We start from the raw sequence: 13,721 nt of genomic DNA, 5'->3' as shown, positions 1-13,721 counted from the left end.
AGCTACTTAAATGTAAGGAAAACTAGGCAGCCAGTGCCCTGGAAAAGAAGGATCAGAGCTAAGACTCGGGAAGATACAGGCCGCGGAAGGGAAATGCCAGGTTTCTAGTCCCACAGTCTCTCACTCTCCCCAGGATCCCACCTTATGCTGCCAGCAAACTAACGTCATCAGCCCGACAACAGGAAATTTATCAGAGATTAGGGGATCTAGGAATCCTGGAGCCAGGCTGGCGCTTAGACACTTAAAAACTTAATTCCCTTAAGCAAGTCTCGCCCAGCAAGCATTCAGCAAAAGCCAGACAAGAGTACTGACCCAGGAGCCCTGGGAGGAGCGAAAGTCAAGGCCCTAAACTTGTCTTCCTGTTTCCTAATTCTAAAACTAAGCAAGTGCAGACCAGGGCAGTCGGGGTTCCACCTCCCAGACCTCCCTGGTACTCACCCAACCGCCCCCCGACGAACCCCTCCCGGCTGCCCCTATACCCAGGCCCGGGCCTCCCCTGTTTCCTCTCACCGTCCTTCATCTGGACAATATTGCTAGCGGCCACCCGGTCGGAGGCGACAAGGACATAGTCGGGGCCCTGGATGCCGATGAGGTACTCCATGGTGGCAGGAGGCCGGGGACTGCAGGTTCGATGGAGCGCGGGACCAGCGGGCTTCTCGGCCTCACCGGTGAGACAGCACAACCGAGCGAAGCTCCGCGCGACGCAGACCTCGCTACCGTCCCTGCCAACGGCGCTCTTGGATGACGTACAACTGTCGCGAGAGTTTGGAAAGTGGGCGTGGCGTTTGGTGTGAGAAAATTCTTCCTCGCGTTTTGGCCCTGTCCAGGTCTCTTGCAATCCCGGCAGTACAGACCACTTAACTTATGTAATGCCTAGTTTCTTTATTTATAACTGAGAGTTTAAAACTCGCTTGAGGAGAGAATCATGCACTATATATAAAGTGCTGAGCACACGTGTGTGCCAAAAGGCATGCGTCTCTGGATGGCCGTTTCCCTTCGGTGCTCGGTAAGATATCGCCAGAAACCCCTTTCCTGCAAGCTAGTAGAAAAAAAAAAACTTGAAAGGACCCCTTTTTACATGTTTCATAAAAGTAAAATATGAATGAGTTAAAGATCTAAGCATGAAGACTAAAATCGTAAAAGATCTTTTTATGATGTTCCAACCTCAAATTATATGTAGTTGCTACCTCTAGTAACGGTGATTTGAAGGGAGCACTTTCACTTTTTATTTTGTACATATGTGTATTATTTGAATGTTTCACAATGCTCACGTATTAGTCATATGTTAATAGGAAAAAGCACAGCCATCCCTTTATATGTTGCAGCCATTCTGGGGAAAGCTGATATATTCCATGATTAGTTTCTGACATTTGAATGGTTTCACAATTGAGTCTTCATACTAGCCATACTAGCTGCCTCAGAAATGGAAAACCGGTTGCAATTGTATCTCCAAACACAACTATGCAATTCACTTGCTTCTGCAGAAATGTGTAGTCCTTACTCCCTTCTGACTGTTTCTTCCAGCCCTCTGCCCATGAAGGAACATAGAGCCTGAGGAGTTTGGGGCAGCCCATCTATCACGGGATGATGCCAGAGGCAAGTGAGGTCATTAAGTCAAGCATTCCACTATGAACACAGATGCATCCATCATCCTAGAAAGATCCTTTTTTAAACACCACTGGGAAAGAAGTCTCTCAAGCCTCTCTCCCTTTCTCTTTCTCTTTCTCTGTCATTTTGCTTGTGTTTTACAATTGCAAAAATTACATAGTTATACTATACACACACATACACAAATAATACAGAAGCGAAGAGTGAAATATTTCTCCTCCTCCCACTCGAGGTAACTACTCACCGAATGTCTGTATCCTTCCAGACCTTTTTTCCTTTGTATATACCAATATTCATTCGTTCATTCATTCATTCATTCATAAAGGCTGCAGAATTCTGAATTGGAAAATCTAATTTTTAAAAAGGACCCAAGTATCTTTTAAACCGGCTCTTTCCTCCTCCTCCCCAGGACTCTTCAAATCCCCTCTAGCTAAGTCAAACTAGAGAGTCTCTAACTTCTCATTAATATAAAAGAAAGTAGATTTTCAAGACATAACTTGTTCTATTTTACTAAGAATTAGAATCCCTCCTTCAATTAAAGTCTTAGAATAACCAAATCTTAGATTAGAAAAAGTGTCTGTGGAGGTTCCAGAAACAGCATGATGTAGTCAGTTTTTCTGTAAATGGCCAGATAGTAAATATTTTGGGCTTTGTAGGCCATAAGGTATCTGCCACAACTACTCAATGATGCCATTGTAGTGCAAAACCAGCCATAGCCAATATATAAATCAGTGAACATGCAGTGTTCCAATAAAACTTTATTTACAAAAACAGGTGAGGGAGAGAGGTGGATTTGGCTCATGCCACATAGTTTTCAGACCCCTGAAGTAGTGGGAGACCTGTAAATCAACAAATAACTCTGGTCCCAGCTCCACCTCTTCCAACCCTGGTGCAAAATTCATTGAGCCTCAGTTTCCTTATTTATAAAAGGGACATTTAGGAGAGAGATTTGCTTTGTATTTCTCTTGAGATGGGAAGGAGTTGCAGGTTTGGTTGGCTCCATGAGTATAAGAAATCATATCCTGCTCCTTCATGAACCCTGGGAAGTTTAGCAGGACCATAAAGAAGAATGACCACATTGTACCTAGGGAATGTGGCCATACTACGGGAGGCTACCAGCGTTGCCAAGACTCCCAAGCTTGACATGGAAGCATCAGCGCACCCCATACTCAAAAGATTCTGTGAGCTTAGATAGTAAGGTTGGGACAAAGATAGACTGGAGATCAGTGGCCCACCCCTAAATATTCAGGGATGTTAATGTATCAGATACTGTTGATGCCCTGCCCATAACCTTTTTACCTACTTATGGTAGCTAGCTGCCATCCCCTAGCTGCTGTAAATCTTGATTAATAACAACTCACAGCTTTGCCTTTCTTCAGAGAATTTCCCTCAACCACATGAGAAGCATCTTCGCCTGCGAGGCTATGCACCTATTCCCATTCCCCAGCCATTGACTGACTGACACAGGGATAAAAGGTCAATTCCCTTAACTTAAAGTGGGATATAATTTGTCCTCCAGAGTTTCCCTGTGGATCAGTCTAAAGCTAAGCTCCAGCCAAGACCACATTCTTGCTTAGCTTTATTCCCTGCCCTATCTTGCTTCTGTTACTCCCCTTCTCCTACTACAGAAGCTAAAAGGAATTCTTTAGCAGATATTAATGTTAACAAGCTGCTGTGTCTAAAGTCCTTAGGCAAGAATCTCTTATAGAACAGAAAAACAAAATTATGGAGAGGTTCACATATTACATCATATTACACAAAATCTGGCCCCCAACTTCATATTTTACATCAATTAACATCACAGGGAAATGGAACAATTTACATCTAAGCTAAAAGAAAACACAGCCTGGCTATCTAAGGTAGACTCAAGGAGTTGTTTGAACATGTTCTCTTGGTCAGGCCTGAGAAATCTTGGATCACATTTCTCCAGTGACTTCAAAATTCCGTTTATGAGTTTTGGCTGAATGAAAATCAAAAGGGAAAACAGAATTTAAAAGTTCCCACATTATTATGAAAAGACTGATTGTTTTCTGAGGTGATGGTATCAAGCAAGAATCTGTTTCAAACCTGTCTAATCAATAAATGAGAGTTCTATACCCTTGGTAACAAATCACCAGAATGGGTTTTTTAATCAATCAATATTGATATATCAATTACCTAATGAACATGTTTTTGCAAGCCAACCACTCAGTGACAACTCCTTATCTCTAAAAGTCAGCCAGTCAAGATTTGACTGATTCCAATGAACATACTTCTGAATGCCAACTAATGAACAGACTCACCCAAGTAACCACACTTATTAGGATTATGTCAACCCCCTCATGCCTCTGAAAATCCACCAATCTCTGAATTCCATGCTTTCCCAAAACTCTAAGATCAGCAGTCTGCTCTTCTTGGAGAAACTAAGCCTGATCAGCATGTACTTAAGTAAGCAATAAATTAAGCTTTGTATTTTTTGTTTTAGTTGTTGATTGGTGGTCTCATCTATCGACATGTGGAGGGTCTCTAGCTTTGAGTGGGTCCAGAACAAGAAAGTGCTCTGCAGCAGTGTCAAGCTACAATATAAGCAGCCTGGCTACTTGGACCATTTGCTCCCAGTTGACTGCATGTTACTAGAGTTGTCTTTGGTAAACAAATATGCCATCTGGAACTTCTGTTAATCCACAATGGGAGAGTTGTAGCTCAGACCTCTATGATTCTAGAGCAAGGGCATACCATCTTGGTAGAAGTGTCTGACCATAGGACATCAAATGACCATATAGTTAGAACTTCTCATTATGAGCTGAGTTCTATCTAACCCCCAGATTATAAGGTGAAGTGGGCCCAGCAGTAATACATCATAAAATGAAAGTGATACATCTAGGATCACGTCTGAGCAGGTCCAGAGATCACAAGTAAACTGCACAAATAGTTTGGCAGGGATAATTGATCCTAATCATCATGAGGAGATAGGGCTGCTGCTACATAATGAGGGCATAGAGGAATATGTTTAGCACTCAGGTGATCTACTGGGGCATATCTTGGTACTCCTATGCCCAGTTGAACTATAAGTGGGCAATTATAGCAACCATGGCCTGGTAAGGGTCTGGTGACCAGGAGACCAGACACCTTAGAAATGAGAGTGTGGACGTGTATCAAATTATCACATTATACACCTTAGACTTAAACAATATTATATGTCAATTATATCTCAAGCTGAAGGGAAAAAGAAATTAGGATGTGGGTCAACTTACCAGGTAAGCCAAAGGGGAGGGAGATCTAAAATGAGTGGTGGTGAGACTTCCCTGATGGCACAGTGGTTAAGAACCTGCCTGCCAATGCAGTGGACATGGGTTCACGCCCTGGTCCGGGAAGATCCCACATGCTGCCTTGCAACTAAGCCTGTGCGCCACAACTACTGAGCCTGCACTCTAGAGTCCGTGAGCCACAACTACTGAGCCTGTGCGTCTGGAGTCTGTGCTCCACAACAAGAGAGACCACGATAGTGAGAGGCCCGCGCACCGCGATGAAGCGTGGCCCCCACTTGCCGCAACTGGAGAAAGCCCTCGCACAGAAACAAAGACCCAACACAGGCAATAAATAAATAAATAAATAAAAATTAAAAATGAATATCTGCTTATAAAAAAAAAAATTACCTCCGTGCAAAGGCTCTGTCTCCAAGTATAATCACATTGGGGGTTAGGGCTTTAACATATGAATTTTGTGTGGGACACAAACGTTCAGCCCAGAACAGCTACCCTCTCTTCTAGAGAACTGTCTTCCCCTCACTCGGGAGGCTGCACCCCACCTTGAGCAATAACTCATTGACACAGGGATACAAAAGACTGGCTCTTTTGCCTCAATGGGTAACTAATTCTGAGCTCTATTTTGTGCTCCAGAGCTTTCTTGTAGAATCAGCTGAGACCACATTCTTTCCGGCTCTTAACTCTCTGTCCCATCCTGCTTCTCTCACACCCTCTCTCCAGAAATCACTCCCCGAATAAGTCACTTGAACAAGAATCCCTGTCTCAGACTCTGCTTCTAGGGAACCTAATCCAAGCCAGTGTACATTGCTCAGAATTTTTGTGTGGTCTTAGGGAGTGGGAGAGTCCCCAAAAACATTTCTGAAACTGAATTTCTTATTAACCAGGGTGAGTGAGGGCTCACGTGATATTTATCTAATGTAGAAAAATGCACCGCTTCTTACGTGTGACAGTTGTAGGGTAAAATTCACACCCATTACAGGTGTATATCTCTTGTCCTGTGGTTTGCACCACACCCCTTCCAGCAGATGAATTTATTTTGAACAAGGTACATCCTTCCATTGCCAGATGCAAGTCAGCACTTTTAAAACAATCCACAATGTGATAGGAAACTGTCTCTTAATAGCAAGGCACCATCTACCAGAACCATGCTTAACTGAATGACTGTCCCCCTCTTCAGTCTTCCATGTTTCCTGTTTCATTTGCTTCTGCCAGTCAGAGCCCATTCCCTTGGCACATTCTGACTGACCTTCAGTGACTATAGCTTCCCCTTTGGCCCTACCTTTGCCTCATAGGCTGGTCGTGATATTCAGCCACTGATATTCATTAGTTGTCCTTGGCTTCACCTCTCAATGATGCCCTTGACTCCACCTCTCAGTGATGCCCTTGACTCCTTGATTACATCTGACATATGCTACCTGCCCCTCTGGAATGGGCCCTGATACTCCCAAGGTTCTGGTCTTATCAGGCCCACTCTGTATAAACCACTCTCTTACACATTCAAGTCCCATTCTTCTCAGCCTTGGTGGTACCTCTGAGGTTGTCCACCCCAGATGGATAAATATGTCATTTAAATAGTTCATTTTTTTGTCATCCATATTTTGTTGATGATTAGACACTTCAAGTCATAAGCAGCATTTCTAAATCCTCTTCCTTTTCTACAAGGCACCTTTCTATATCACATCTTTGGCCTTCATGGTATCTACTTTTACTTCAGCCTGGATGTTCATCTCTCCTCATCACATTTCTGTTTAGCACCTTCTGCATCAGGTCAGGAAGATTTCTTCCAAACACACGTTTCCATAAAATGGTCTCTATGCTTACCACTGATGTTTGTCACGTTCCAGAAAACTCAATTCCTCCAACTTGGATAGACAGTGCAAATGATGGTTAAAAGCTTATATTTAGAAATAAAACAAACCCAAGTTTCAATCCTGGCTTTACCACTTACTAGCTGGATGACCATGACCAAGATGTTCAACTTTTTTGAATCTTAATTTCGTTACCTATAAAATGGGGAATGAACGTGATAGTACTTACCTCAGAGAGTTGTTGTGAGGATGAAATGAGATAAAACAAAGTGTTTAGCCTAGTGTCTGGCATACAGTATGCATGTAATAAATGATATTATTATTACGTATTCACCATCTTCAAAGGCAGCTGTTCAAGTCCCAGAGCTGTCTGGTAGTTATGCAAATGGCCAATAAATGCATAGTAAGAACTATCCATCAGAGCCATTCACCACTGTGGGAGGTGGATGTACCAAGGATGTACCAGAAGGAAGTTCATTACAGGAGAGGTTGGGCCAGAGGGGAGTCAGTCCAGACAGAATGCAGGGTACCAAACCAAAGCATAGAAGGCGGAAGGCAGCCCACCCAAGCCTCAACTGGAGAGGCAGGGCAGGGGAGAAGGCCAGGGATGAATGAGGGTATGTTTCGGGTAAACAGAGAAAGATTAAAGTACAAATGGGTGAACTGTATGGATTTGGAATGAAAACCCCGAAAAGCAATGTCCTTCCTGGGCAAGGTACCCTGAGGTGATAGAAGCAGTCTTAGAGAAAAAGATGCAGGACAGATAAGCACCTTCTCAAATTTCAAATTCTCTTTCCTGCTTTCCCACTACTGACCTGGGAAAAAGAAGTTTCGCTTTCAGTTAGAAGGCTTTGGGATGGAGCCAGTCCTAGGGAAGAGGTTAAGTTAAAAATCAGGAACCTAGAGATTGGACAAACTCTATGAATACATCTTGTGCTCCAGGCCTTAGCTTTTCCATCTGGAAAGAAAGAATTTTCCCAGGAAAATCTCCCATACCCCCCAATCCCTGGGTTGTGTGATTGGCCTAAAACACAAACACCAGGGCTGGCTGGTGTTTTCAGCAGCAGGCTCCAGCATCCTGGAAGCTGTCAGACAAATGACACCTTTCTCCTCCTTGCATTACCCCCAGGGACCAAAGTGGTCACATCTGCTGATGGCCAAAAACACAACTCTTCTTGTAGGTCCCACAGGAGCTGACGCAGCCCCAGTAGAATTGAAGTGGTCCGTAATCAGAGACCTGTTGCTGTCTTGTACTGTCTGAAACTGACAGCACCAAGCATGTCACTGGCACATGATTTCTATTTACCACCCATAACTGTTTTAACCTCTTGCCCAGAGGCAGGGGAAAGGACCTAATGACTTTTAGAGAATTCCAGTGACCCAAAAGGCTGTAATCATTAAATACAGTGATTCTGGGATCCTTTAGGAAAAGTCATAGAGGACTTATGAGAATTCTGCATAAACATCAGAAGTATCATTTGTGCCATCTGATTTTTGGTCCCCAAGGAGATTAAACAGAACCAGGAAGCCTGGTGTACCTCCTCCCAGGGCTTGAAAAAATAAACCATGTTAAGCTCTGCCTTACCTGTCCCCCTCCCATTCTCATCCCAAATCCATCTTCCACCTGGAGCCCACCCCTAACTATCCCATCACCCACTCAGGCTCTGAGCCAATGAAAGTTGATGAGCTCTCTTGATTAGGGCCCTTTAATCTAATGGATCCTGCTCCAAAGCACCCCCTTCTATATTCCTGCTCTCTGATATATCTAGGGCTTTGGACTGTGGAGACAAGAGTAAGATACAAATGTGCCCTGACTCCAGCCACCCAGAACTGATGTTTGGATTGTTGAGACTCCGGGCTGAAAGCCCATCCTGAGCCTGGTCTTCCTTGCTGCTCATCTTCTGAAAGCATTTGCTTCCCTGATGCTTCTCCTGCCATGAGGAAGTATGGCAGGCCAGCTTGCTGCTGGCACCTGCCACACTGTAGCATAACACAAACACTAATGGCAGAAATAATCACAGTGACAACGGCTTGGTCTACATGCAGAAGGTACTTGTCATCTCCCCAGGAGCCTCTTGGCCTAGGGCTCAACTGTGATGATGTACCTGGCCCCTGGCCCACACTGTCATAGTCACACAGCAGATTCATCTGAATGGTTGACATTATCATTACTGTCAGCACCATTCTTGATAACTATTCATTTATTCCTGTGAAACACATTTGCCGAGGACAAACTGCCTGCCAGGTACTGTGCAAGATTCTAAAGGAGTTACAAAGACGAACAGTTTCAAGGAGGAGGCCCCAGAGAAGAGAGAGATCAACAAATCATTCCAATATAGGATTGTACAGATTGCTGTTGTAGGTGGATGGATTCTCAGTGCCTAGAAAAATGACTGGCCATAGTGAGTGCTCAATAAATATGTTTCAATGAAGAATGAATGAATGAGTGAATGGATTGATTGATTAATTAATTAACTGGTTAAGAACATGGAGTCTAGATTCAGAGTGACTGGGTCTGAATACCAACTCTGTGTGGTTTGGGACAGGTTACTTGACTTCTCTATGACTTAGTTCCCTTATCTGTAAAATGGGTTAATAACAGTACCTTCCTTATGGGGTTGTTGTAAAGATTATTTGTAAGGTGTTTAGAACATAGCACTATTACTGCATAAGTAGTAATACACAATACTACATAAGTGTTTGGTAAATAAAAACAACTGGCTAGGAACTCATCATGTTGACAGGGTAGAAAGTCAAGGGTGTAAAGAAAAGCATTTCAAACAATGTAATGGTATTGAGGTTTCCAACAGATGGCATCTTCAAGAAATGTTTCCCCTAATGGGAACATCCTAAAGGGAGGCATTGCTTTTAAAGCAAGAGCATGACTCAGTCAAGGATGCATTTGAGAAAAGTTGTTGTGGCCATTGTGAAGAGGAAGAATTGGAGGGAAAGAGAGTTGACCCCAGAAGACCAATGAGGGGGCTGTTAGCATCACCCAGTGGGGAACAATGCAGTCAGGACAGAGGCTGAAAAGGAAGGCATGGATGTGAGAAAACTTCTGAATCAGAGAAGCTGGCGATAAATGCTCTGGAAGAAAAAGAAGCAAGAGCACAGTCAGAAGATGCAGGCCCTGGGCTGGGCAGCCTTCTCTTTGAGGCATTTGCCAAGCAGCTATCCATGTGAGTGATTTAGCATCTCTCACCAGGAAGCTCCCTGGAGAGATCAGCATGCTGGCAGGTCTGGGGAGTTCAGATGGCTGTGCAGAGCCCAAGGTAGGATGAGCAGTGGCCAGGGCTCCTTTCCAGTACCCTGGACCCAAGTTTTGTGCACTGCTTTGGCTCCAGAGGTGGCTGATGCAGCTCTCCGCTCTTCATGACCTGTTAGATCTGCTCAGCTTCCTGGCTCTCATCTGGGGAAATGGGCCCAGGTGAGACCAGGGGAATTGATGCAGATTCATCTCTGACTTAGGATGTTATTCATTTGTACTGATAGTATAATGTAATGGTTAAGTGCATGGGTGATTAGCACCAAGTAGACTGGGTTCAAATCCCAGATTCAACACTTAACTGTGTGACCTTGGGTAGGTTACTTAAGTTCTCTGTGCCTCCATTTTCTAATCTGTAAAACAGAGATGATAATAGTATCTACCTATAAGGATGATGTAAGAATTAAATGAGGTAATTTGTTTATGAAGAGAACCTATAACAGCTTTTAAGATATATTAAGTCCTATGTATGTATTTAAATTGTTTGATTATCGTGTTTAAATTAAATGTGTTTTGGTTATTTAATACTGCTACTATTTCCATTTTCTATATGAGAAAAAGTGAGCCCAACAGAATGCAAGCTTCATATGAACAGAGAGTTTGTATCGCTCCCGTTGTATCCCCTGTCCACAGTAGGGTACCTGGAACCGTATTACTTGGTTTTTTCCTGAATACTTTTTGAATGAGTGAATGATTGGTACTCCACCTCCAGGATACGTGGGGTGTACAGATGCTAATTCAGAAGCACTTTGGTAGAACTGTTCCACGGCCAAACAACCTCCATTTCAGTTTTTGGTAATTGTCCCACTTAACGTGTCAATATTAGCACTAGGTGTCTAAAAAAGAAAAAGTTAAAGCACTAGTTGCACACTTGAGGTCTGCTCTAGAGGACTATTTGGCAGCAAGGAAGAGAAATCTGCCCAATCCAGCTTAATAAAGTGTTTTTTACATTGGAAGAACACAGGAGAAACTCATTGAACCCACCTCCAACAAGTCCAGTCAATATGCTTGGGAACTAAGAAATCATCAGGCAGTAACTCCCTCCCGCCATTTCTGTCTCTTAGAGCCTCCTAATTTCCTGCCTCTATGTTTTTCTGCATGTCTGCTCCATTCTTCTCTCAGAGACTGGTTTCCTCTGTTTCCACATACACTATTATGGCTGCCCCAATACGCGTGAAGCGAGAAAGAATCTGACTGGCCCAGCTTTAAGCAACTGTTCCCTACTCCCATCTAATCATCTATGACTAGGAGGTAGGATTGAGGGATTCAGAGGACTCCTGCTTTTGGAAGAGGATATCCACGAGAAGAATATGAAGGGCATCTCTAGAACATGGTCCTTTCCCCGGAAATTAAATAAAACTGATGAGTACTGACAGAGTATCTGTCCTTATGGGTGAGCTTTCTTTTTTGTGAGCAGGATGTAAGCCCAGAAATTTACCCAGAGTCCTAGACACATCCTTTCCACAGGCACTCCACCTGGCTTAGCTGAGTTCAGCTCCTGCCTGCCTGGTTTCTGGTACTTCCAAGCTCAGTTTCCAGAACCCAGTGGCCCTCACCAGAAGGTCTGATCATGCCAGGAGAACAAGGACCCAAGAGCTGTTTTTGACTACTTAACATAACCCAAGAGAGGAGATAAACCTCTCATAGAGCTGTGTCAACAGACCTTCCCTCCCAGAATTGTCAGATCTCAAGGATAGGGCTTGGGGGGAAGGGGGAAGACCAGGTTTGGGAAAATAACCTATTCTTCTAGCCTGTGCTTTATATTAGCTACATTTTGCAGTGTTTCCCAACTTTACATTCAGTAGATATAGCTGGGATCCTCACAATGACCCTGCAGATCTGAAATTTTTATCCTCATTACACAGCTGAGAAATATTGAAGTTGGAAGAGGTGAGGTGACTTGTCCAAAGTCACACAGTTAGGTGCTGATCTGAGACTGGAACCCAGGTCTGTTGGATGCCCAGCCCAGAGTTCCACTGTACTGCTACCTGGCAATGGTTTGGGGAGTGAGATTGTATCTGGAGAATATATAGAGAAGGCCAAAGCTTGCAGGTGGCTGGAGATGCAGAGAGTTAATTCAGCATCTCAGCCCCTCAAGGATGGATGGCCTGATGAAGCTGGTCAGGGACTGCAGAGAATGAGGAATTGATCTGCCATTTCATGTGAAAATGGATTGTAGCCCCAACCTGTGTGTGTCAATGGAGCTGATTAGCACTTGTGTGAGTCTCCAGCCATCGATTGGCAGGTGAGAATCATTCTGGGAGCAGCAGGGAACTCTCCCACCTCCATCCCCACCAGCTTCCTCCCTCCACAGAGGTTTCCTCCCCCTCCCTGCTACCTGAAGTCTCCAAACCTCCTCCAGCTGCCAGGCCTAACGTGTGCTCAGAGCTCCTCTACCTGCTTTTGACCAAAAGAGGAGGCATGGCTGGTACTTACCTCATTCAGCTATGCTAGGTGCAGCTGGTAGAAAGGCAGCTGGCCTTTCCAAAATGCACTGCCTGCTTGGAGGATAAAGTGTATTCGAGTGAGTGGGTGCAGGGTTCAAGTTGGAGCTTACACCATGCAATGGAAAAAGCAAGGGCTCTGACACATATTGACCATGTGACCTTAGGCAAATCATTTACCCCTCTGGGCTCCGGTTTCCCTATGTATATGTGTGAAGGTTAATTTTGTGTGTCAACTTGACTGGGCTAAGAGATGCCCAGATAGCTGGTAAAACATTTCTGAGTAAGCCTGTGAGGGTGTTTACAGAAGAGATTAGCATTTGAATCAGTAGACTGAGTAAACAAGATCTACCTTCACCAGTGTGGGTGGGCATCATCCAATCTGTTGATAGGCCCAAATAGAACAAAAAGATGGAGGAAGGGTAAATTCTCTCTCTCTCTTCTTGAGTTGAGACATCCATTTTCTCCTGCCCTTAGACATCAGAGCTCTTGGTTCTCAGGCCTTCGGACTCAGGCTGAATTATACCACCAGCATTCCTGGTGCTTCAGCTTGCAAACAACATATTGTGGGACTTCTCGGCCTCCATAACCATGTGAGCCAATTACTATAATAAATATCCTCATATATGTGAATATATATATCCTATCGTTTCTGTTCTTGGAGAACCCTGACTAATACAGTATGGGATAAAAATAGCTTTCTCACTGGATTGTTTGGATTAACAAAGGAAGTGTGTGGGGACTTCCCTGGTGGCGCAGTGGTTAAGAATCCGCCTGCCAATGCAGGGGACACGGGTTTGAGCCCTGGTCCGGGAAGATCCCACATGCGGCTGAGCAACTAAGCCCGTGAGCCACAACTACTGAGCCTGCGCTCTAGAGCCCGCGAGCCACAACTAATGAGCCCACATGCCACAACTACTGAAGCCCGTGCGCCTAGAGCCTGTGCTCTGCAACAAGTGAAACCACTGCAACGAGAAGCCTGCGCACCACAACGAAGAGTAGCCCCCGCTCGCCACAACTGGAGAAAGCCTGTGCACAGCAAAAAAGACCCAACGCAGCCAAAAATAAATAAATAAATAATAAAATAAATTTATTTAAAAAAAAAAAGGAAGTGTGTGAAAAAGTATTTTGCAGTCCTTGACACATAGTAGGAACTAAAAATATTATTTGGAAATTGACTCTCCACTCTTCTCAAGAGGCACCCACTCTGGGAAGCCTTCTCTGGTTGATCCAACTTCTATCTCTCTTTTCATCATTTGAGTGTCATGCACAAGTGACAACAAGAGCCTCAGTGTTTTCCCTAACCTGGAGAAGTTCTGCCTCCAAGGCAGCTCAGCCCATAGTATTGAGT

General features: G+C 44.2%; 2 protein-coding genes across 2 annotated transcripts in view; one reads left to right on the top strand and one right to left on the bottom strand.

Annotated features, from left to right (window-relative positions):
* The window catches only part of PSMB2 (proteasome 20S subunit beta 2), a 36,805-nt gene extending 36,074 nt beyond the window's left edge, over nucleotides 1–731 (bottom strand). The window contains exon 1 of the mRNA XM_061186805.1: nucleotides 511–731. Within this exon, the coding sequence (XP_061042788.1) occupies nucleotides 511–601 (91 nt within the window). The 5' untranslated portion in view covers nucleotides 602–731. The remainder of the gene's footprint in view (nucleotides 1–510) is intronic.
* The window catches only part of LOC133087218 (solute carrier family 28 member 3-like), a 60,394-nt gene continuing 47,272 nt past the window's right edge, over nucleotides 600–13,721 (top strand). The window contains 1 exon segment of the mRNA XM_061184021.1: nucleotides 600–772. Coding sequence (XP_061040004.1) covers nucleotides 600–772 — 173 coding nt within the window.

Source organism: Eubalaena glacialis, chromosome 3 (assembly GCF_028564815.1).
Source record: "Eubalaena glacialis isolate mEubGla1 chromosome 3, mEubGla1.1.hap2.+ XY, whole genome shotgun sequence".
NCBI lineage: Eukaryota > Metazoa > Chordata > Mammalia > Artiodactyla > Balaenidae > Eubalaena > Eubalaena glacialis.
Note: the sequence above shows the minus strand (reverse complement) of the source record. Positions and strands in the feature narration are given on the sequence as shown.